The 25,686-nt window shown below is 44.8% G+C and overlaps 1 protein-coding gene across 17 annotated transcripts in view; it reads right to left on the reverse strand.

Moving 5' to 3' along the window:
• Window positions 1-25,686, reverse strand: part of celf2 (cugbp, Elav-like family member 2) — a 53,594-nt gene that overhangs the window by 21,236 nt on the left and 6,672 nt on the right. For all 17 annotated transcript variants that reach the window (XM_069174843.1, XM_069174839.1, XM_069174873.1 and 14 more), the window contains exons 2-5: window positions 18,874-18,922; window positions 14,487-14,621; window positions 7,696-7,775; window positions 1,325-1,486 (exon numbers count right to left, since the gene is read on the reverse strand). In XM_069174843.1, coding sequence (XP_069030944.1) covers window positions 1,325-1,486; window positions 7,696-7,775; window positions 14,487-14,621; window positions 18,874-18,922 — 426 coding nt within the window. The remainder of the gene's footprint in view (window positions 1-1,324; window positions 1,487-7,695; window positions 7,776-14,486; window positions 14,622-18,873; window positions 18,923-25,686) is intronic.

The following is a 25,686-nucleotide window of genomic DNA, read 5'->3' on the forward strand; positions in this document are numbered from 1 at the left end:
TTTTGTCCCTTTCCAGAATAGAGCTTAATCTTTTTATTTTTTTTGTTTTTACAGACTGAGAAAAGAGGATTCGGAGGAGCCCAATTCACAAAACACTTCTTTTTTTTTTTTTATCTCCATTTGTCAAAACAATTTGAGAATCGAACGTTGGACATTTGAGAAGTGTGTTTTAAAGGAAGTTCGGGTTGCTCGCTTCGAAGCTGAAGAGCAGCGGGGGGTCGAAACTTTCTAAAGGAAGTCAAAAAGGGAGGGAGGGAAGGAGGGAGGGAAGGAGGGAAGGAGGCGTCTGAACCTTTGAATAAAACAAAAATAAAAAAACGTCCCAATCAAGCAGATGAACCGATGAGAGCCTCAGATGCCGTTCAGCCACCGCAGCACTTCCCAAATTGGCGGATCAGCGGATTCCCAGAGGCTCCAGAAACATCTCTAAGATATTTATTTCTATTTCATTAATTCCCCCCCAAAAAAGCCTCAAAAATTGTACAATTATAGTGTTAAAAGTCCAGAAAGGACATCATCCTGTATCTTACTAAATGGTTTTACTTCGTACTTTTTGCAGGAAAAGTAATGACAGCGTGTTGTGTTGCACATCCAGCATGCTATGAGCTTTTCACCGCTAAACTACGGTTGCCTACGGTTACGAACCAACAATCCTTCCTAAAACTTTAAACGAATCACGCTGTCGGAGATAAAAGTGGATGTTTGGGGGAAAAAAACCCCCGATAAAGATGTTTCGCAGCTAAATAAAACATAATTAAGGAGTGATTAAGTTTCTTTTAAAGCATATTTTTTCTTCAAGTCAATGCAAAGACTGATGAAATATTTAACTTTCTACTTGCGTGAGTAACGCGTTCGTTTGGTCTAAACACGATGTCAAGAGTTTCTAGAAAAGTTTGGGTGAAGAAACGCGTACAGACAACAGAATAACTAAAAAAATATTCTTTCTTTCTGGCTAAATAAATAAATATCCCTCCTTTTAAAATGAAAGTTTCATAAGAAACACTTTGCGTGTGCTCCAGATTAAAGATCCAGATAAAACCCAGTAAGAAACACTGCAAGTCTTCTACATTATCTGGTGTGACACTTTTGGAAATATCCGATTCAGAGACCTCGTTTCTTTCCCTCCCGGGAGGATGAAGAGGATGAAGAGGAGGAAGAGGAGGAACAATGGACGGTGCTGAGGAAGGAATTACAAGAACAAAAAGAGGGAGGGACGGCGGCGTGAGTCTCGGTGAGTATTTTTGGGGGATTTAGAGTCGAGATGTTCTCGGTTTGGGGGGGGGGGGGGGGGGGGGGGGGAGGCGATGGCGGCGGCTCTCCTTACAGCCAGGTACTGCGGAGTGAGGCCCCCCAGCCCCGTCAGGCTCCCCCAGGTGGTCGCACTGTTGAGCTGCTGCATCTGCTGCGCCAGCTGCTGCTGCAGACGCCGCTGCTCCTTGTCCTTCTGCGTGTCGGCGAACTTCACCACGATGGGAGACGAGCAGCCCTGCGCGGGGGGGAGGGGGGGAGGAAGAGGAGGAGGAGGAGGAGGAGGAGAGATGGGAAGAGATGAAATGAAACGAGGAGGAGAGGAGAAAGTAATGGAGCAATGGAGAAGACAAGAGATGAGGAGGGAGTAGATAGAAAGGGAGAGGAAGAGGAGGAGAAGAGGAAGATGAGGAGGAGGCAAGAAGATGAACGAAATGAAAAGGAGGAAAGAAGAGGAAGAAGAGGAGAGAAAGGAAAGAAGCGATGAAGAGGAGGGGAAGGGAGGATGGAGAGGAGCAAATGAGACATAAGAGGAGTAGAAAGAGTTGAGTGAGGATGAGGAAGGAAGAGATGAGGAAGAAAAGGAGAAGAAACGGTGAAGAGAAGAGAAGAGACAAAAAAAAGATATTTAGAAAATTCGCACACACACTTGTAAAAAAAACCAAAAAAAAAACCACACCTAAACATACATGATGAATGTAGTGAGTGTTTAATAAAGGGCACACACACACACACACACACACACACACACACACACACACACACACACACACACACACACACACACACACACACTCAGTGACACAGGACACGCACACGCCGAGTCACACAGGAAACTTGACTCTAAAGCCGGTGGGCTTTCTTCTTTCCCCCACAAGGGCTCAGTTATCTCAGAGTCCAGAACGGTTTCACCAGAAACAGATTTCCTGACTTCTCCAACTATTTCATCATCTCATACGAAGAGATGTGTGTGTGTGTGTGTGTGTGTGTGTGTGTGTGTGTGTGTGTGTGTGTGTGTGTTAAGAGTGAGGGAGACAAAAAAGAAGAAGAAAAAAGAAAGAGTGTTTTTGGAAGACGGGTTGAGAGGGCAAGAGGAAGATTTTAGAGATCTGGACAATCAGTGTGTGTGTGTGTGTGTGTGTGTGTGTGTGTGTGTGTGTGTGTGTGTGTGTGTGTGTGTGTGTGTGTGTGTGTGAGGTGAATGAACACACACAGAGCCGAGGTGGGCGAGATGTCAGATGTTCAGCACACACACACTAACCAACAAACAACAACATAAAATAGACACACACACACACACACAAATAAATAAAAAGAAATTGCCGTTGATGGAAGTCATCAACGGCTGAAACGTGGCGAAGCTGAAGCGGGCGAAGTCGTAATCTGTCGCGGCGCAGCGGCGCTCACACAATGCAATCAAAGCCTAACTGGGGGCAAATCCGTCGGAAAAACAAAGGAAATCTGCCACGAGAGAATAAAACAAAACAAAACAAAAAAAAAAACCTTTTGATTGAGACATTTAGTTTGAGGCACGATCCACGCTCGGCGGGGGAGGGAGGGAGGGAGGGTGGGTGGGGTGGGAGGTGGTTACTTTTGCAGATAGCGTGCACGACAAACACGTTTTATTTTATTTTTATCCCCCCCGGAGCCGAAGATGCGTGTCGAGTGTGTGTCTGCAGGTGTGTGTTGTTAAATGCGTAAGTTTCGCGTCAAAGTCAAATATATACTTGTAGCGACTGCCGACAAACCTGCCGGCTAATTAGCATTTATTTCCCAGCATGCAAAATGTGTTTAAAATGAAGTAGAAAGGGTAATTATGGAACCATATTGTTTTATATTTATATGTTATCGCACATGCTGCTTAAAAAAACAACCATAATTTTAATCCTAAATTCATCTATTGATTTGATAGTTTTTATACTTTTTTTTTTTTAACTGATTGATAGGGGGCTGTATCTCAGATGATTGGACTGCTGGTTAACTTCGGCCCGGCGAAAAGGCGGCCCGGTGCCACCCCCCCCCCCCAAAAAAAAAGTCAAAATAAGCAAATAAGCCTCATTAAAGCAAAAATATTTTATTTTGAAGGAGTTGCAGGAAGTCCTTCATATTTGTGACTGATCAGAAATCTGTTTTGGAAAACAGAAAAAAAACAACTCTCAGTTTGTTGATGTTTGACAGTAAAAGCAGCGATGAACCCCGAAGGGGCTGCACAAATTCATCTAACAAGCAAAGTGACTTCCTCATTAAGACTAAATGAGTTGTTAAAGGACGGTTCGCCACCAGAGACCAAAAACCCAACCAAATTAGACCAAGATTAAAAATCTTAAACCTTAATTTGAGACTTGAAAAAGCTTCTCTTGCTTAAAAAAAACAAAAACAGAAATGGGTGTTTTGAGTTTCTAAAACAAAACAACCCGTACATTTATCTGCATATTGAGAGTTTCTGAAATTAAATACAGCCACTTATAACATCTTGCTTTTTTCTTTTTTTTTTTTAAAGTCCATTTGAGAGTGTGATGAGCCTCCTGATGTTTGTGGGTATTTGCTGCTGTTGGGAGTAATTACACCTCATGTTGTGTGAAGCTATATTTTGAAAACCATCTGATTTGCTTTAAAGCGGCCGCTTCTGAGCACAACCAGCAGGGGGCGACATAATGGCTCCGTTTCTCTGCGGGCACCAAAATAGTCCCCCGAAGGGTGTTAAACACACCACAAAAAAAAAAAACACCCTGAATATATGAATATCATTCAGGTAATGATTACATTAGGTAATGATTAGGACATTAGACGAGGATTTTCTGGTCGTAAGTGAGTTGTTACCGTTTTGTTTTTAATGGTCTCTGGGTTCAGATTTTTTTTTGTGAAGCATCGATTCATCGCTGAAGCTATTTTGGGAGGCAGGTTTATAAAGCTGCAGACAGCCAGTGTCTCCCATGTTGCACGACTTTCAACATCTTAAGAAAAAAAAAAAAAATAAGCCTCACGGAAGCTTTTTCTCACGAGGAGACGTCTCTTACACGGAAATCGCTTCTTTCTGAAATGTTATTTTTCTCTTTTTTTTCTTGCTATTTTTTGACAAATCTCCTGCAAAAAAAATAAAAATAAAATAAAAATCCAGTCTTAAGATACATAACTTTGCAGCATGTGTACCTCCTGAATATGAATTTAATCATCTACAAAAACTTTGGTTAAAATTCTTCCTGACGTCCGGCTCCGGCTGTGATTGACAGGTGGGTTCCTGTGTAGGCTGATGCACATATGACAACCTGCACTCTTAAAAATTACACTGCAGGAGCGGCGATATGCACCTGGGATAATTACAGAATCCACATTTATAATCACGTCATTATAACATAAGGGGTCAGGAAAAAATAAATTAAAAAAATAAAAGGCTTCGGGCGACGCCTCGACCTCATCTCACCGTCCAATCAGAGGGGGGGAAAAAGTTCCACTTCCTGCCTCTGACAGAAGTTACGGACTCGTGATCGACTTAACTGGGAGTTCAGTCAGCTGATAAAACCCGGAGCGCGCTCCCTGAAGCCAACTCTCCGAGACAACCGTGAAGAGAGCATTACAAAAAAAAAAAAAAAAAAATGCTTAGCTGCACACACACTCACGCAAAACTGAACTTATAAGCTCCGGTCCGTTTACCTTTGAAAATCAATCTCTCGTAGCTTTCACGGAGAGTTTATGTGCTCTGAACCTTCTCCATCTCGCTCATTTACCGCTCACGTAGCCTTTAAATGTCAGAGCGCGTTATCTTCCTCCGCTAATAGCAACGCTCCGATGGCTGCAGGAAGTCTGACGCGCCACGCCCGACTTCCTTCACGTCGGTTCAAACTTTTTGTCCCCGAATAAGTCGACACGCTTGAAAAACAAAAACAAAACAAAAACCTAAAAAAAAAAAAAAAACTCACTTCTTTGTCTTGCCTTCATATTTGAGGAACGTCAAAAAAACAACCTCCATTTAAGTCTCTTGTCAAAATACTTAAATTTCAACACTGTAAAAAGTTTACCGAAAATTGCTGACTTGATTTTATGCTCATTTTTGGAGTTTGTACTAAAAACTGTATTTCTGTCTTATGACTCAGAGTCACATGACATTTACTGAGACAAGCCCAAAGCGTGTCTATTTCACGCTTTTGCCGTGATACCTTGTTGGATAGAGATCAGTACAGGTTGGAGCTGCTGTAATAATAAACCTCAGCCTCCTGATGAATCCAGTCACACATCAATCTCTCTCTCTGTGTGTGTGTGTGTGTGTGTGTGTGTGTGTGTTCATGCAGGATGATGCGTTCGAGTGCTCCTCCGGTGTCATGCAAGCGGGGAAAAAAGGAAACCTCAATAAAACAAAACAATTGCGTCGAAGACGGCAGAGCGGCGAACGAGCGTTTTCTAAAGGGGGGCGAACGACGTGAAGCACAAATCAACACAGATGCTGCCCCCCCCCTCTCCTCCCCCTCCTCCCCCCTCTCCTCACCCTCTCCTCCTCCCCCTCCTCCCCCCCTCTCCTCACCCTCTCCTCCTCCCCCCCTCCTCCCCCCCCTCTCCTCACCCCCTGACATTCAGCGTGTTTTTGCACGTGCACCTGAATGTCACGGCGTAATGAGAATGGATATGACATCGGCGGCCCTCCACCCCCCCCCTCCACCCCCGCCCCCCCAACCCCTCCCTCTTACGAAACACGCACGACCTCCCTCCATCTAAGACAGCGGTGATGGAGGTGGGTGGAGGGGGTAGGGAGGTGGGGGAGGGGAGGGGGGTTGCAACAGAGGCAAGAGACAATAACCAAACAGTGTTTACCAGACCTCCTCGTTCCTCCTCGTTCGGACCAGAAGTAATTACTTTTAAATTGCAAAATAAAAACCTGACGAACATTTTAACGAACGGACGCGTTTCGCCCGGCGGAACGACGGCTCGTTTTCAAATGGAAATGAAAGTAATTGTGCCGTTGTCCAACTGCAGTGTCATTGTGTTATGGTTTAAGGCCTTTTTGGGGTTGGGGGGGGGGGGGAAGGGGTGTTTTTTGTTTACCCGGCACCGTTGTGGCGGACTGCCGCCACAGAGCGAAGATAATTCGAGCTTAATACCAAACGCTGTCGGAGGAGAGAGAAACCACACGACTCAACGACGCTGTGACGGACGGACGGACGGACGGACGGACGGACGGACGGACGGACGGAGCGTGTTTTTTCGTGTCGTGGATCACAGTACATCAATAGCAGCCGTGATTATCATGATCAGCTGTAATGAGGGGGCCACGCAGGGTGAACGCCGCTCGCTTTTTTTTTTCTTTGGGGGGGGGGAAGGAAGGGGGGGGGGGGAGGGCTTGAATGCAGCCATGTTATTACCTCTCTCTCTCTCTCTCTCTCTCTCTCTCTCTCTCTCTCTCTCTCTCTCGGTGACTCACACTCGCCGTCTTACATCGTGTAATTCGCTCCCAAATCACAGTCCTGTCATCTCCGGCTTGACAACGATGACAAGGGCGCCCTCGAAGAAGAACAAACTGAGGGAAGGGAGGGGGTGGGCGGGGGGGGTGGGGGGGGTACAAAAGGAGCGGCGGCCGGGGTCGCGGTTGCAGATGATGAGGTCTCGGCGACGCCACCTGCCTACCGGGTCGAAGGTGCTGCTTGTTTGTTTGTGTGTCTGGAGACAAACTTTACTCCAGTTTGTGACCGAAAAATGAGGAAGACGAAGAAGACGAGTTCATCGGGAGGCAGAATGGAAGAAATGAAGACGTGACATCGTCTTTTGTCCCGACGCCGGCCGGAGCCGCCGCAATCAGGAGATTTGTGTTAGACGATTAACTTTCATACAAACAGTTGAGATTGACCGTTATCGTACTTTTGATTATAAAAGTTTTGTTTTTTTCGTCCTCCCATCTCCTCAGACGCTCGGCGCCACCTTCTGGCCACCCGACGCACGCTGTGGCTTCTCCACCAGTTGAAATTGAAAAGCTGAAGGCAAACGTTAAGATGTTAAAACTCTCTGAGGCGTCATTTCGAGATACGAGATACAATAAACTAACATCCCCCGATTAGCTCTCTCATCTACTTCATCATTCATTTGTCGGATTACTTTTTGCAGCGTGCGGCTCGCGTTTAAACGCCTGTTTGTTCCAATGAAAAGCTTTTTTATTTATTTATTTTTATAATTTTTTTTTTTATTCCTGCATCGTGTGCAAAAAAAACAACAACAACAAAACAAAAAATAAATCAAAAGAACAAGTTTTTTTGTCTCGTGTGAAAAATATATAATTCAGGTACAAATTTATCACGCGGCTCTCGAACGTGTCGGCTGCTTTCGGCCTATTTTTTTTTTTTTTTTTTGCATCTTTGAGGATGGAGTCGGACATGTGACTGAAGTGCATGTAGAAAAAAAAAAAAAAAGACAGAGAGAGGAAGAGGAAGAGGAAGAGGAAGAGGAAGAGTTGAGTTTTTACCGTACCTCCATAGTCTGAGACTGGTGCATGGCTTTGATTGCATTCTGTGCCATTGCTCTGGTGGAAAACGTGACAAACGCACATCCTGTAGGGAGGGAGGGGGGGGGGGGGAGGATGGAGGGACAAGTGGAAGGGGGGAGGAGGAGGAGGAGGAGGAAGGAGGAGGAAGGAGGGGAGGAAGACAAGAAAGAACAAAAACAAGACAAAAGGGTTGGACACGTCGTTGTTATAAAAAAAACAAAAAAAACAGAAACAAAATAAAGAAAACAGAGATTGATAACAGAGAACAGCTCACAGGGCGGACAACAGTGTTCTCGGTCGCTGTGGAAACAACGAGCACAGTGTCATGACAACATCCCGGACGCCCCCCCTCCCCCTCCAACTCCCCCCCCCCCCCCCCCCCGACACCCATCCAGGAATCAGAAAGGCAAAAAATGTAAATAATAATAAAAAAAAAAAATCATATCAATTCAAAAAACCCACAGACAGACGAAGAAGAAAAGAGACGAAGAAGAAGAAGAGGAGGAGGAAGAGGAGGAGGAAGAGGAGGAGGAGGAAGAGGAGGAGGCGGGGTCGAACTTTCCCTCTGCTGATTTTTTATTTTTTTGCCAATCAGGATGGGTACGGAGGGGAGTGTGTGTGTGTGTGTGTGTGTGTGTGTGTGTGTGTGTGTGTGTGTGTGTGTGTGTGTGTGTGTGTGTGTGTGTGTGTGTGTTATGAGGTGTTTCTGTGTGGCCGGTTAGGGAAGCGATTAGAGGGAGATAATGTGAGAAGTGCTTCAGCAACATCCCCGGGCTAATAATATGCTAACAAACTCCACCAAGCCGTGTTAGCGCAGCCAGGCCTGAACTGATTACACACACACACACACACAGCACACACACACACACACACACACACACACACACACACACACACACACACACACACACACGTTCAGGTTTCAGCCGGCTGACTCGTGGCCATCGGGTATCGAGTCTGGTTGGCTGGACGGGGACGAAAAGGGCAGAAGGGGGAAAGTGTGAGGACGGATAACGCAGCAGAGAGACGGAGGACGGACGTGAGGACAAAGACATCGTCGTCCTCCTTCCACCTCCATGGAACGAGAATGAGAGTGACGGACGGTCAGTTTCTTTCTCCTGTTCACATCCCCGACAGTAACAGAAGGATCGTGTTGTTTTTATTCTAACTTTTATTTGGCCGCCTCGTTGTGAAAATGCAACTTTAAAAAAAATAAAATATTTGTTGGATGCTGAACAGAAATCAGCAGAAAACGCTTGTTTCACTTAAAAAACACGACTTCCTGATAAATGCAGATTCACGTTATTTCCGGACAGTTTGACGGTCGGCTTCACTTCGGGTTTTATTTTTTAACACGATTAAAGCGAAGCGTTGGGACGTTCCTCACGTCAGCCGATGATATTTCATTAATGTCTACAATGCATTAAACTTTAAAACCCATTTTCGAGAACTTTCCCTACGTTCAGTAAACTTGAGTTCATTTGTGCATTTCGACGACGGGGAATTACGACGACTAATGAATGAGGGATTATTTTCAGATGGACCTCCAGAAAACTAATAAGAAGGAGTGACTTTAGCTAACAACACCGAGATAACTGATGGACACATTTTATTCACTTTGGATTTGATGAGAGAAGTTGAATGGGAGTCTATGGAGCCGGAGGCTTTTTGGAGCCGACCTCTAGTGGCACTCGCTGGTATTGCAGCTGAAGACACTTCTGGATCTGAACCATTTTTCAGACTCTGAAGCTACGAACTCTTTTATAAGCCGTCTGTTGCGTCAACAAATCGAGTTGTGTTTCTCTTCGTTGAGATGACTTGAAGGAATTCCCCCAGTTTCCTGGAGAACGGCTACGACCAGAACTTTTCCGTGAGATTTTAGTAATCACAAAAAACGGTCGAGTTCCTGTTAAGATTTAAACTCTTCTTTAATCTTTTATTTATTTATTTTTTAAATCAAAATTGGCCCAATTTAAACTTTTTAGTATCAAAGTTCTGCCTTTTACGTTTTGAAAATGAGTTTTGCAGCTTTGATTTCTCGAAAAAGGAGACTTCAAACCCAGCGTTTTTTTTTTTTTTTTTTTTTCTACATTTCTGACTTTAAAGTTTTGTAATTTGTGTATTTTATACGCCACCTCGTCTGCCTGCTTTGAAATAGTTCGACCTGTGAATCGTGTCGGGCGATTTAAACATGTTGGAGATCAGAAAAATACTTTAAAAACTGCGACTGAAGAACAAAATCTAATTTTAGTTCAGGGCTGAGGACTTTACACTGTAAAAAGTCACCAAACTCAACACTGGGTTTCTTTTTTTTATTCCTGCAGGTCGTGTTGGCTTCAGCTCGGGACATAAAAAAACCTGCGTCCTCCTATTAAATGTAAATGACGACTGAGGCCACAGCATTAAAGTTTATCAGACCGCTGCACTGAGAAGGACGAGCTGAAGGAGAATATAACTTTACAGTTTAAAGAATTACATTTAAACTGTTTTTATCATCCAGGCCGTCACATGATCGTTTAATTTAATTATAAGGGACCTTCCTGAGAGTTTATTCCCTTTTTATGTCAAATTAAAAATGAAATGGAGGGTCATCAGATTCTGCAGCTTTGACCCAGTAAACACTCCGACGTGTGCTTTTTTTTTTTTTTTTTTTTTTCTTACACGTCTGTATGGAGGACATCCAGAGAGAAATAAAAAAATAAAAAAAAAAAAAAAAAAAAAAAAGGGGTCATTTTTTTCATCTGATTCAGGGGAACGTCTATTTTTCGACGGGCCACAATCTGTCATTCAACCGCTTGTTTTCCGGGAGCGCCGTGTTGCCCCAGAACGAGCGCCAGTTTTGGGTTAGACGCCTCCTTTCCAGACCGAGTCCTGATCGGGTTCCTGGACTTTTTTTATTTCTCAAAGCTGCGGCGACATCATCGGCTGTCAGCGTGACGACGACTCGAAAAGAAAACGTTTTTTTTAGCTTCTGAATAAATAAACAATCGATTCATTGATATCAAAAAAATACTTTCTGGCTGGTAGGTGCGTGTCTTTTTTAAATTTTTTTATTTGGTAGATGGGACGCAGTTCGAGCGCTAAAAATACCGTCCGGGCCGCATTCTGTCGTCGGCGGAGAACCAAACAGTCCTTTAATGAAAGTAGGGTAGCTCCCCAGGCCCGGCCATCCACTCGTGGTGTGATCCATATTTTATTAATAGCGGCGATGGCAGAGCGCTCCTCTGATTGATACTCCGCTTTAATAAGGGAAGCGAGGCAGCTCGGCTAGGTGGGAGCGCCGAGGCCTCCGGAGACTCACGGGTCACAGAAATCCTCCAAAGAACCTATTTATTTATCCGCAAATCTGGTTACTAGCCGGGACTAAACCGCGACTACCGGCCGGCTAAGTGGTTCCTATTAGTTCTTCGGGAATATAAAAAAAAAAAACCACCAGGAGTCGGCCGTTCGCGTGTGAAATATTCATGAGGACAAAAGAGAAGGAAGGATGGAAGAAGGAGGGACGACAAACTGATGCGAGCAGAGGATTTCTAGGACAGCCGATGGGGAGAGGAGGAGGAGGGTGGTGGTGGTGGTGGCTGTTTGAAGGTAGAAGAAGCAAAGGAGCATGGGAGTTGGAGGAGTTTCTTTGACGGGGGGGGGGGGGGGGGGGGGGGGGGGGGGGGGTGGAGGAGGGGGGGGGGGGGGGGGCGACCTTTGAGGAGAAAAGAGAGAGAAAGGAAGGAGAAGAAAAAAAAAAGAGGCAACGAGACCCGAGAAAACATCCATAACGTCCGACAAGCACAGAAAATAAATATATACATGTGATGACCGACAGAACCTGCGTGACGATGACAGCGAGGAGGAGGAGGAGGAGGAGGAGGGAGGAGGAGGAGGACAGAGATTTTGAAAAGAAAAAAAAAAAAGCCCCTCCAACTCCTCAGCACATAGAAACCACAAAGGGGATGGAGGAGGAGGGGGGGGAGGGGGGGAGTTATGTATATTGGTTATTAATAAAAGAACAGATATGAGACGGTTGGTTTACGGACGTTAAACTTTGGAGGCCAAATTGTGAATTTTTCGAGTTGTTATTTTCTTCAGCAACTCGAACAGCGACGTCACCCGTCGGTTTGCGAACATTACGAATCCTCCGGTTCAGGTTCTGTACGATTCTTTTGCCAGTTCGGAGCGGTTTGGAAACAGGAAGTGACCATATTTGGACGAGCTGAGTGGGAGGAGCGAGCTGGTGGATCTGACTCGATCCGATCGAAAACCCGGCGATACTACGTCCCGCCCACCGATTGCTGTAACCTGACTGCACCACAGACCTGTCAATCAAACAGACACGCCCCCAAAAACAGGTCTTCTTGAATCTTCTTTTCTAATGAATGAGGGATTATTTTCAGATGGACCTCCAGAAAACTAATAAGAAGGAGTGACTTTAGCTAACAACACCGAGATAACTGATGGACACATTTTATTCACTTTGGATTTGATGAGAGAAGTTGAATGGGAGTCTATGGAGCCGGAGGCTTTTTGGAGCCGACCTCTAGTGGCACTCGCCGGTATTGCAGCTTTAAGGCGCTTCCGCCTCATTTTTCAGACCCGGAAGCTCCGAACACTTTTATAAACGGTCCGTAGCGTCAAAACAAATCGAGTTCTTTTTCTCTTCGTTGAGACGACTTGAAGGAATTCACTTCGTTGGACTCGCTCGCTTGTCGTCCGGCGTGCAGGCGGCTCGGACTTTTCTCCAGAACCGAGTGGAACAACTTCGCGCCGGTATTATTTGCCGTCGTTGCTCTTTTGACTTTGGAGCGAACCCCCCCGCCGAGTCTCAGACCGGACAAATCAGAGCTCGGTTTCCTCCCCTACCGAGAGGAGGAGAACACTTCCTGAGAGGTTTCAGGTAATCGCGATGATTTCTGCGCCGACCGAAACGTGTTTGTAGCGCTGAGTCACACTTTTCTTTACCCGTTCATTTTATCGGACATCTTTTTTATTTACGTCGAACTCGAGCGATTTAAACGTTTTATTATCAAAGTTCTGCCTTTTACATTAGAAAAAACTAGTTGGTTTTTTTTGCAGGTTTGTTTTGATTCTACAAAACTTGACTTTCACATCAGATGCAGCCGTATTATTTGTCGTCGGCATTTCCGACTTCATAGTTTGTGATTTGTGTATTTTTATACATCACCTTGTCGAACCCAAAGACTGACGGAAGAAAACGCTAACGAATCCTTCCAAGTTTGTTTGGTTTTGTTTCTTCTCGAGTAAATAAAGGAGAGAAAAAAAAAAAGCTGCCGACTCGGCTTTTTTTTTTTCCAGTGGGTTTTGGTGTTGCCGAACCTCACGATGGGAGCAAAGGAGCGGCTGACGGTGAGGTTAAACCGGAGCGGCGGGGAAGGTGGAGCATATGAGCGGAGGTGAGGAGGTCAGAGGAGGAGGAGGAGGAGGAGGGGGGTGATCATTGCCCGAGGCTGAGAAAGCGAGAAGGGGGAGAAAAAAAAAGAAAAAAGGAGGGGTGTGGGGGGGGGGGGGAGGGGAGGGGAGAGAGAAGAGATATATAGAGCGAAAAAGGAGAAGCATGTATTCACAGTGTTCAGGACGGCCTCCAGGGGGCGCTGCGGCTCATCTGCATTCACTTCTTAACGCGACTCTTTAAGGACCTCGAGGGGAAATCTGGAGCGATTTATTTAGTTGTTTTAAAGAAGCAGCTGGTTTTTATTATTCTTTGATCTCTTCTTGTGATTTTTTTTTTGGGGGGTTTCTCGCTTCATTATTATCATCGATATGTTTTTCTAGTTTTTCGTGGCTATTGAGCCCAAACAAGACGTGGGACAGATTTCCACAGACAACTTCTTGTCGCCGGTGTCTCGATCCGTTCTGTGCAGGTACGAGTTCAACATCTTTTACGTCATTTCTGCGCGGGATATTTTTCTTTTGACGTGAGATTAAACTTTTTTTTCTCATATATGCAAAACCCTCCCGACAGTATCCAGAGAGCTAAAAAATAAATAAATAAATAAAGCAAAAGAAAGTTAGCCTTTTTAGCTTCCATGTGTTATCACAGTTAATTTCCGTATTGATCATTTTCAACAACTCTTTCGTAAATCGATCTCGTCGCGTAAGAAATAAATCACGCAGGAACGGATGTCGTCCCACATGTTTGTTTTTGTGCGACAACCTTTCTTACATTTGTATGAAATGACGATTGTTTTGCTTTCGTGTTCGATATTTTGTCGGCCGTAAAGAGTTTAAATGCTGTAACATGTTTATATCTGCTGTACAAATCAGGCAGTTAAACTTCTTCCACTTCCAACTGTAGATGATCGATTTCATTCGGGCGACTTTTTGTTTGTTTGTTTTTTTTAACGTTTTCCTGCTGAAGATAATCACCGCAGTTTGAAAGCAAACAGCTGACAGCTCCGGAGAAACTTCAGGTGCAAATGAGCTGCCAGCAAAAAAAAGAACAAAAAAAACAAACACTTTAAAGGAAGTAAATAACAACGAAGCGGTTGGATTTGTGTTCTTAAAGTCAGATTTTTAAAGATATGTATTTAATAAAAAATACGATCTTATTTATTATCTCGTTATTTTTAAATCCTATTTTGATTTTGCTTCCAACCAGCCGACTCTCAACGCGGTCGTGAGGTTAAAAAAACGTCCCCCGAGGATTTGGAGTCGTTACATAAGTCGATGCAGAGACGCCGACGCCGGAGGCCGTCGTCGAGGCTTTGGATATTCACATGAGGAGCATCGAGTGTGTTCACGGCAGGTGAGTCGGAGCGACAGGTACCTCTGCTGAGCCCGTCGGGCCCTCGGAGGATCCGGCACTCCTCGATCTGTCCGAACGCCGAGAACATGACCCGGATGTCGTTCTCGTTGCACTTCTTCGACACCATGCCGATGAACAGCTTCCTGTCTTCCACCGCTGCAGGAAGTACAGAAGAAGAGAGTGAGTGGAAGGGGGAGAGGAGGCGGGGAGGGGGGGGGGGGGCAGATTTACAGGTTTAATGTTTAAGTGTTTTTGATGTCCAAGATTTTCTCTTCGTTTACTTTATACAAGCGATTTATTGAGCAGGAAAGAACAATAAATAAACAAAAAAAAGAAACATCATTCACATGACAATACAAGCGTCAAGTAAAAAATTCTGTCCGTCACCATCTTGCCAGGTCGGAGCTGGTTTGGAAACAGGAAGTGACCATATTTGGAAGAGCTGAGAAGGAGGAGCGAGCGGGGGGCTCTGACTCAATCTGATCGGAAACCATGACGATACTACGTCCCGCCCACCGATAGCTGTAACCTGACTGCACCACAGGCCTGTCAATCAAACAGACACGCCCCCAAAAACAGGTCTTCTTGAATCTTCTTTTCTAATGAATGAGGGATTATTTTCAGATGGACCTCCAGAAAACTAATAAGAAGGAGTGACTTTAGCTAACAACACCGAGATAACTGATGGACACATTTTATTCACTTTGGATTTGATGAGAGAAGTTGAATGGGAGTCTATGGAGCCGGAGGCGTTTTGGAGCCGACCTCTAGTGGCACTCGCTGGTATTGCAGCTGAAGACACTTCTGGATCGGAACCATTTTACAGACCTGAAGCTACGAACTCTTTTATATCCAGTCTGTGACTTACAAACACAGTGTTGTTTTGTATTTGTCCTCACTGGTGTTTTCTTTTTTCAATATGTTCATTACTCTCTAAATTGGAACAAATCAAGTAGGTAATACGATTTCCAAAGATTATGAATTTAGTTTTTGCTTAAATCCTTTTATATACATTTACCGTTGTGTTTTATTTCACGGAAAAGTTCATCATTTTGTCTTTTTGTTTGTGTTTTTTTTTTTATATATATATTTCTACCAACCAGACGTCTAGAAAAAAAAATCTCTTGAGAAGAAAGAAAAGAAATAATAAAAAAAAACCAAAAAACAGATAAAATACGAGAAAAAGTGGGAAAAAAAATGGAACGAGACGAAACAAAACACGGCAATCAGCGTCGGCGGTGGAAAGAGGAGAGAAGACGGTGGGGGAGAGATGAAGACAGACAGAGTTCATGTATTTCATCATGCCATCTGCGAGGCTCTGATCAATGTCTCATTATCACTTCAACGCCGACCGCTCGCTGAGACTCTCCGGCTCGTCCTCTCTCACCCCCTCTTCCTCCTCCTCCTCCTCCTCCTCTTCCTCCTCCTCCTCTTCCTCCCTCCATCTTCTTCCTCCCTCATGGGTTCCCTTCTACTTTCTGCGTCGCTGACACAATCCCTCCTTCGCCGGTGCAATCTCGAGGAAGGCAGGTAGTTTTCAGTGTGTGTGTGTGTGTGTGTGTGTGTGTGAGGTTAAGTTTGAATCACACACACACACACACACACACACACACACACACACACACACACACACACACACACACATTGTTTTACCAGTGTGTGTGTGTGTTCCCCCCACATTCGATGTAATGCTAATCCAATTCATTTTTAATGAGGAAACTGTCAGCTCTTACCGCGAGGCGAAAGAGATAAGCGGTCTGTTGCACTCTGGGAAATCAATAGCACACTTGTTTATTTTGCTGTTTGAATTGTTTGTGTGTTTAAAAAAAGAAAAGAAACAAACAACCACAAAAAAAAAACAAAAAAAAAAAACGCCGGGACACGCTGCCAAGATAAGTGTTGTTTCAAAAAGCTTTAACTCCTTTGTACACAGTGTGTGTGTGTGTGTGTGTGTGTGTGTGTGTGTGTGTGTGTGTGTGTGTGTGCATCACTCCAGAGGAAGATTACCACAAGTCTAACAGCGATGTAATTAATTTACTCGGCGTCGATGGGAACAAAAAAAAAAAAAAAAAAGAAAGAGAGGAGATATCGTTACAATTGAGTGTTTCTGTTTTTTCGGACGCGGCGCTCAGTCAGGCGGCGGGAGGACGGGGTGGGGTGTGGGGGTGGGGTGGGGCTGGGGTGGGGGGGGCTGTAGGGGTTAGTAGTGATAAGACTCGTAAAGCCGGCTCTGGGATGATCTGCAGTCAGCTTTGGAATAAATCGGAGCAGAATTGGCTTCGTGCTGAGTTTCCACACGTTAAGAGATGCCAAAAAAAACACACACAAAAAAAATAAAAAAAATAATAAAAAGAGACTGCAGGAGATTTTAGCCAACGTGTTCTCTGTGCCGCTACAACCGCTCCGTCTCCTCCGTCTCCTCCGTCTCCTCCTCCTCCTCCGCCGACTGAATTCATAAAAAGCGCCGAGCAGGCCGTACGTCACCGGGTTTATTAAAGGTCGTTACCGCTAAGTGGATGGATATGTAAGCGTAGTGGGCTTCTTTTTATTAAGTTCCACCCTCATTTCTTCCTGACAGGTTATGTCTTATGAAGTCATATTTCGCCCTATTTGCTGCCAGGAATGGATGATAATGGCGTTTTATTGTCCCACCCCCCCCACCCCACCCTCCTCACCATCCCCCGACAGAGTTCCCATCCTCTGTTGATGTGATGTGATGGTGAAGCTCAGGCTTTAAAAAAAAAAAAAAAAAACGTTCCAGCGGTTTTGAAGCACAAACGTGACATTACGCTAATTTCTGGTAGATTTTGTGTCGCAGCAAGAAGCTCACGAGCAAAAGAAAATGTCAACGAGTTGACCTGAAAGTTGAATTTGAGTCTGTCACAAAATAGAAGTTATTAAACCTCGCCAGGTTTTTTTTTTTTTTTTTTTTTTTTTTTTTTTGTGTAGTTCAGATTGGACACAAAAAGCATTCGATGCGGGTTTGAATCCACAGGAAGTGATTAAAAACAAAAACAAAGATGAGTCGGCTTTTAAGATAATTTCATAACTCGACACTGACATCTGAACTCGACACCTGCAGTCGAATCTGCAGAAACAGGAAGGAAACTCTTGCGTGACCATCAAAGCTGTTGGAGAAAGAGTTTATATCCCCGAAAACGACCCACTGCGCCCTCACGGTGCGCGTGGCCTGGTTGTCATGGCAACGCGTGAAATAGACCCGCCAGATCCGCTACAGCAAAGCGTGAGATAGTCACGCTTTTTGCGTCGCGTCGCGTTACACCTGCTGCACTCTTCGAGCCGTGTGAGTTACAGAGAATGAAAATTTGAGCTAAAACAACATGGTTGGGGTTCAGAAACAAACAAAAACAAAAAAACACTGAAGAAAAACGGTGTCACCGTTAAACCTCGTCCTCCCGCCACCAAACCCCCCTTCCTGCCTCCTAATACCACCAAAAAGAAATGTCCTTCGTACTTGGTCTCAAAACCTCTGTGACAGGACCTCGGTCACATGACATTTACGTCTAAGTTTCACGCTTACAAAATGTGTAACTTTCACGCCTCGGCGGCCCCAAAGCGTGTCTATTTCACGTTTTGCTGCCGTGGACCGGCGTGTGTCACCGGGTCGGTGGACGGCTGCTTTTTATAGCTCTACAACTTCAGCGGTGAAACAAACAGGTCCGTCAAAGTATTCATAAACACACTAACACACAGTTGCCGTTGTGTGCGTTGTTTTTTTTGTTTTTTTCGGGACTCTGCGACTTCCTCGGCTTCATACCTCGTTAACAGTGAGGAAGAACGAGGAGGAAGAGGCTTCGGTAAAAAGGAAATAGATTCACACAACTGAATCTAAAAAGAGTTTCTAAAAAAAAAAAAAAAGGGGCGGGGTGATGTGAGGACGGGGGGTGTGCGACAGTATGTGTGTAAAATGGATGCATTTAAAGTGTGTGTGTGTGTGTGTGTGTGTGTGTGTGTGTGTGTGTGTGTGTGTGTGTGTGTGTTGTGTGTGTGTGTACGAGCGTGCAGCTGCAGGCGGGACAGACGCCGGTTCACCACGAGGCCAAAACGATTCAACTCCCACTGACCTCCCTTCAGAAGCACCTCAATAATTCATCACGTATAAATTCATATATATATATATAAATATATATATATATATATATATCAGCATTTCCACGCTTTTTTTCTCTGCTCCTCTCTTCCAATCTTTCTACCTCTCCACCCCCTCCACCCCCCCCACCGCCCCCCTCCTCCTTCAGTCTGCCGCCCCGTCCCGAGCAAACACTCGAGATAACTATTACCAAGCAAATACAAAAAAAAGGGCTGTTGATGCACTGTGTGTGTGTGTGTGTGTGTGTGTGTGTGTGTGTGTGTGTGTGTGTGTGTGTGTGTGTGTGTGTGGACTCACCATTAGATTTCTCGCTGTCTGCAGGCTTCATCTGAATAGGGTGGTGCATCTGAGGAGACAGAATAAAAACAAAAAACAAACTTTAAATACAATCCGACATGTTTGTGTCTCAGAACCGATAAAATCCAAATATACGATTTAAACGCACGACGAAGAGAAACGTGATCGCGAGCAGCTGAAACACTTCAGTCCAGAAGGTTTGTGCCTCCAAAAAAAACAAAAAACTATATGTATATGTGTATAGAAAAAGGAACAAAAGCACGTTCAAGAGCACGAAGAAGAAACCAGGACGAGATGAAGAGGAGATAAAGAAGAAGGAAGAGGAAGAAGAGGATGAAGAGGAGGAGCTCACAAAACAACAACCCGGAGACCGATACGAAGACGGAGGTTTACTTCGCTTCGCTTACTCCAAAACAATTGCGGTGATTATTTGTGGAGATAAAAGCTTCGTTTCGACAGAAACATGAAACATAAACCTTTCAGCGTTTCAGGGGGATATTTTGACTTCATATCTTCAAATCGCAGTTTTTGTTTTAGTTCCTCGGTCGGATTTTGCGACTCCATATACTTGTCGGTGACATCTCGGTAACACCGCGATGCCTCGAGGACGAAACTGAAATACGAATAAAGTAGAGAAAGTCAACAAACAGGGTTCGTCTGAGGTTCGGACCGGCTCGCTTGGAGACGACCAAACAAACGCTGGTGGCCGTTGTTTTAGACCCGAACCTGATCTCCAGCTGATCCTCGCTCGCCCTGATTTCGCCGCTCTCTCTTTATTTCCTTCCTCCTTCCTCATTCAGACGAGTCGGCAGGACGCAGATTGCATGTTTTATAACACCAGGTGTAAACGTGTCTCTGGGAGATAACTGGATCTCTGTTGACCGAGGAGCCGTTTAACGGAGCTGAATGATGGATGTGTTTCTTTTAAAGGCGGTGGGTCTTATTTTTATTTATTTTTTTAATGGAAAAAAAAACAAAACAAGAAAACACTTCACAGATGAGAAGGCTTTGTCAACTCTCGACTTCAATCTCTCCTCCTCTGTTCCTCTGTCCCCCTTCTTCTGTTTTTTTTTTTTTTTATTCCCTCCATCTCTCTTTCCTTTATGGGAGATTATGTGGCTGTTTGATCTGCCGAGAGACGAATGACAGTGATTCTCCAAATCTAGCTCGGTATCAATCACACTCAGAGTCAAATACCAGCTGGGAGAGAGTGTGTGTGTGTGTGTGTGTGTGTGTGTGTGTGTGTGTGTGTGTGTGTGTGTGTGTGTGTGTGTGTGTGTGTGCCCCGTCTTACGCCCCTGGGCTCAGTCACGCTGTGACAGAAAGGCTTTGATCTTCCAATTCTATCACACACCTTTATCCCAACTCTCTCCCTCTTGCTCTCTTCCTTATCATCCTCACTCTCACTTCTTCTTCTCCCAGACCTGTCCCAGATGCACACACGCTATCTGTCTCTCTCTCTCTCTCACACACACACACACACACACACACACACACACACACACACACACACACACACCGAGTCCGTTGACTAGTTCCAAAAGCTGCCTGATGGGGGCGACGAGGAGGAAATGACAGAAAGGAGGAACGAAGCAGGAAGAAAATTCAAGAGATGAAAGAAAGAAAGAAAGAAAGAAAGAAAGAAAGAAAGAAAGAAAGAAAGAAAGAAAGAAGAGTTTGGACCTAAAGACGAGGGTCTCTCCAGTAAAGCTTACTTGGATTGAACGCATAGTTGTTGCCGTGACAACAGACGATGCTTTAACTGTGTCAAAGAAGCTACAAATAAAAAAATTATAAAAAGCTGATTCACACAAAATCAGCAGGAAACTCTGGGACGCTTTCATCTCGGCTACGCAGTGAAGTTGACCGTAATTATTATATATTATCATTTCTCGAGTTATGGCTGAACACAGTTGACATTTGACCCCGTCAAAATCGAATCAGCTCATCCCCGAGTCCCAGTTTGTGCCACATTTGAGGAAACCCCCTGAAGAAATATCAAGAAAACGGGACGGACAAGCTGAAAAACATAACAGAGACACGAAGATAAAAAAATAAATAAAAAAAGAAACAAGACACAGAAGGAGGGAAGCGGGTCACAGACACCGGACAGACAGGAATAGTCAGGAAGCCTTCAGGCTGGAGTCTCAATATCACTAACACAAGGACAGATGCAGGGACGAGTGAGTGTGTGTGTGTGTGTGTGTGAAGAAGCGACATCAAAAGACAGAAAGTCGTGTCGAAGCAACAAAACCTGGAAGTCACATCAAGTCATATTTTTTTTTGTTAATCCATTTCAAAGTCTGTCCTCTGAAGGAGGAAGAAAAAAAAACAAAAGGCGTGACAGCATTCGGCGTGCTGCCGTCACTCACTCCAGAAACACACACACACACACACACACACACACACACACACACACACACACACACACACACACACACACACAGGTACAAAAAAAAAACCCAACAACAAAAAAAAAAAAGTGTGTCTGGCTTTCAGGCGTGTCCTCCTCAGGTCTGTCTACCCAGAATGCCCGGCGGGGGCCGCCAGCGCCGTCGACCGTGTTTGATCTCGGTGAGCTCCCGCCGAGCGCCCACAAAAGCACGAGACCCTCCTCCGCCGTATCCCACAATTCCACAGTTGCCGTTGCTTCTGGCGTGGCGGCGCAGCCTGCCGTTCATTACGCGCTCGGCGGGAGCTCAGACTCATAAAAAAATAAATAAAAGAGCTCAGAGAGACGAAAAAACTTCACCACGTTCAAAAAAATACAAAATAAAAAAGCACACGTGTTGCAGCCGCGTCGGTATTTAGCTTCAATTAAGTCGAGACTTCCTGCGGACCTCTTTTCTTTTGGTAATTCTTTCATTGAAGTGGGTTTTTTTTGCATATTAATTATTCACATCGTTTGCAGGTTAATTCCCCCCCGCTGATCGTTTGATTGTTACGTAGCAAAAAAATAAATAAATAAATAAAATAAAGTTGGTCCGAGCTTTAAGGGGCTTTATTATCGGCTCGTAATGAATCCGCCGAGCACTCGAAAGCGTCGGAGTTTTGTTTTTTAATCAGTTTTCGGAAGCACTTGAATTGCCTTATTACAAACTGCGCAGTTCAAGTTCTGATTGACTGAGTCACAGCGCGGCGCTGTAACAAAAAAAAAATAAATGAATAAAAAATACATGACAGATGCACACCTTTGAAAAATCGATTAACATTTAATTTACATACTAATGCGCGAAACTGAAAAGTCAGCACTCACGCCGGCAATAATGAGTCGCCCGAGTGTTAAGAGGCGAGTTGATTGACAGCTAAACGAGCAAATCACAGCAACGCAGAGTTTAAAGTGAGCGTCCGGCCGGCCGATCCATTCTAGCTCCGAACCGACCTGTTTAGCTTCGATCTGAGCAGCAAACAATAGAAATGAATCAAAATAATAAAACACTGTAATATTCAGACTTTTCACAGCTGAATTTTCTCAAACAGCTTGAAATGATGGAGGTTCTGATCTTAAACATGCAAAAAGAAAATTCCCCCGATATTCCAGGACTTGGATCAAATTCTCTGTCTGGAAAAGAGTTTGTAAAAAAAAAGGCTGCTGAACCCTGCGTATAATGAGTCTGCAAATATTAATCAATATTATTCTGATAAATTCTGTCCAGATGAATAATAATTTCAATCACTCTTCGCTGCCATAAATGCGCTGAGTCGGCGTCGATACGCCTCCGGACCGATCGGAGGATGTTTGCGTCGGTAGAAGTGGAACCAGAAGGTCTGCGTGACAGCGGAGGGATTTTATTTTTACGACCTTCCAGTTATAGGACGCTCGCTTTAATCACCCTTCACTTCCTGGCTGAGGCGAGGTGTCTATCCGTCGGACTAGCTGATGAAATGTCTCCCCCTCCTCCCCCCCCTCCCCGCCCTTCTTTCCCCTTTCGGCTTTTTTTAAGATTATATCCTCGCCATGTGGAGACTCCTGGCCGGCGTTCAGCAGGCGGTCGGTGGACCTCGGGAAACACGACACTTCCTCAAACATTTAACCCGCCTGCTCTTGGGTTAGCGCCCCCCGCCCCCTCCACCTCCCCCCCGCCCCCTCCCCACAGGCCCCCCCTCGCCTGCCCGCCGACATCTTCCAGGAATGAGCACCCGGTGCTTTAAAAAAGGTCGGAGGTGGACTTGTCCCGCGACCAGAGGACAAACCCGAAGCTCACGCTGCGAGTAGAAGGAGTGTGTGTGTGTGTGTGTGTGTGTGTGTGTGTGTGTGTGTGTGTGTGTGTGCCAGCAGTTGGCATCTTCAAACCAAACAGCCAAAAGTGCACATGACCGAAGTGTGTGTGTGTGTGTGAGCCAGAAAAAAAACTGCGCACACAAAAACACACACACACACACACACACACACACACACACACAGACACACACACACACACACACACACACACACACACACACACACACACACACACACACAGCGAAGGTGACCACACCACACTCGTTCTCCTCCCCTCCTCTCTGAAGGTGTGACGGTGAGCTGCTGGGTCAAAGTCAGACAGATGGCCCTCACAGTTGGGATTCAATATCGGTGACCGAGACCATACGACTGGACACACACACACACACACACACACACACACACACACACACACACACACACACACACCTGAAAGTGTGTGCGTCTCATGCAAACACACCCACGAAGGCGTAGCAGCTCGCGGATGACCTCCAGACAGCGATCATCACCGGTAACTCCGAAGACGATACTTCTGCCTCCATTTATTTATTCCTGCGGCGTCTCCCGGTTTAAATCAGCTGTTCGACGCACGTACGTGTAATTTGTGGATTAGAGGTTTTGTGTTTCTTTAGTGACTTTGCAGGTTGACAAAAACTACAATCGAGTTGCGTTTCCAGAGAGATAAATCAACGTTTTTAAGGCGACGCGTTCACAAACGCTCGAGTGAAATCGAAGGCGAATCTTTTCCACACAAAAATCTAAAACAGAGTTCAGGATTTTTAAGCCATAATCATATTTAGGTTTTGTCAGCTTTTAGTTTTTTTTTCTCCTCGTGCCGTGCATGTTTTATTTACTGCGAGCTCCTTCGCTCGTGATCCGCCTCAAGGACACACTCGCGATGGGAAATCAACGTCCGTCTGATAGCGATGAACTTGAAGTGAGATTAATCGAGTCCTCTCGCACGCTGCGTTTTTTTCTACCTGAATTAAAGAGCGCTGCCGTTTGGAAGAGCGATCAAAGCTTTCAGAGAGATCCAGATGTGGGATGTCACGGCCTCATCTGTTTTGCAGTGTCTCAATTTCAGGAGCTTTTTCTTTCTTTTTTTTTTTGGAGGAGTTAGTCGGTGGTGCGGTTTCCTTAAAGGTCAAAGATACATGAGCAGCAGATCTGAACTTCCTTTTCTTGATTTCAGTTTTTTCATGGGCTCAAAATTCCCCCACCTCTTCTTCTCGGGTGAATTATGCGGCGAGTCTTCATCGCAGAGAGACGCAGCAGGTGTCCGGTGAAACGGCACGACTTCAGCTTTCCGACAATGTCGAAGCCTCGTCTGCGTGACGAAGCATCGCGGAGATAATCGACCTTAAAGTCGCATCAAATTTGATCGTCGTTACACTCAGATCACACATGATCTCTTCCCAACTCATTTCCTGTCAATTTCATGTCAATTAAAGTCATAAAATGTCCATAAAAATTGTTTTTTGAAAAGATCAATAATTGGTCTGCTTCTAATAGAGATGATGCAAAAGTTGTCGTCAAAACATGTGCAAGATTTAACCGAACAAAACAATGACTTCTATCTTCCGTCAGGTACTAAGCATAATTTTTTTTCAAATTGCTGAGTCATGCATTCTCCCACTAACGTGGTTCAGATGTTGCTTAATATCAAAAATGTCTAAGTATTATCAACTTATATGATGAAAGATCTGGATAACTTAGACAGTCCTGAAAAAAACAAACTATAGCATGAATGGTTCGACGCTATAATGACTGAGTTATGAGCTTAAAAGTGAAGGCAGTGAAATCACCCTGAATTCATAACGCTGATGTATTTTAGAACATATTCGCTATTTTATTTTCACTGACGAAAGTTTAAAAAGTTCAAAAACACAGCTTCTTCTCTTATTCACGTCCTTTTTGAATCAGCAGTAAAAATAAAAAAAAAACAAAAAAAAAAAACACCTGCTTTCCTGTGATGTTAAAAAGGTGTGAATAAAAAAGTAAACTTGAGACACACACACACACACACGACACTTCAAAACGCACACCTGACAAAACAGCTTTTCGCAGATGAAGAGTGACTTTTTCTTTCTTTCGGCAAACAAACGACGATAAATCAAATCGTCCTTTACAACGCTCCCCTTCGTCTCGGCGGCGCCGTTAGCCGACATTATCCCCACTTCATTTAGCTCGGTAAACAATTAACCCGCCGTGTGTGTGTGTGTGTGTGTGTGTGTGTGTGTGTGTGTGTGTGTGTGTGTGTGTGTGTGTGTGTGTGTGTGTGTGTGTGTGTGTGTGTGTGTGTGTGCGCAGAATGATTGAAGGATTTGGTATTAGCTATGCTGCGTCGCGTCTCCGCACTAACTACTCGAAGTGTTTAACTTAGCCCCCCCCCCCCCCCCCCCCTCACCCCGTCCCACCGCCCCCACACAAGTCAATATGCTTAAACGCCGCCACCAACTCGGAGAGAAAAGAGGGGTTAGAGGAAGTTAATTTGAAACAAGCGATTAATATTTCTTTGGTTAAATAAGAGTGCGCGCGCACACACACACACACACACACACACACACACACACACACACTGAGTGGGCCTC

The sequence above is a fragment of the Embiotoca jacksoni genome, unplaced genomic scaffold (genome assembly GCF_022577435.1).
Source record: "Embiotoca jacksoni isolate LCO1_2020_lvr unplaced genomic scaffold, fEmbJac1.0.p SCAF_102, whole genome shotgun sequence".
Taxonomy (NCBI): Eukaryota; Metazoa; Chordata; class Actinopteri; family Embiotocidae; genus Embiotoca; species Embiotoca jacksoni.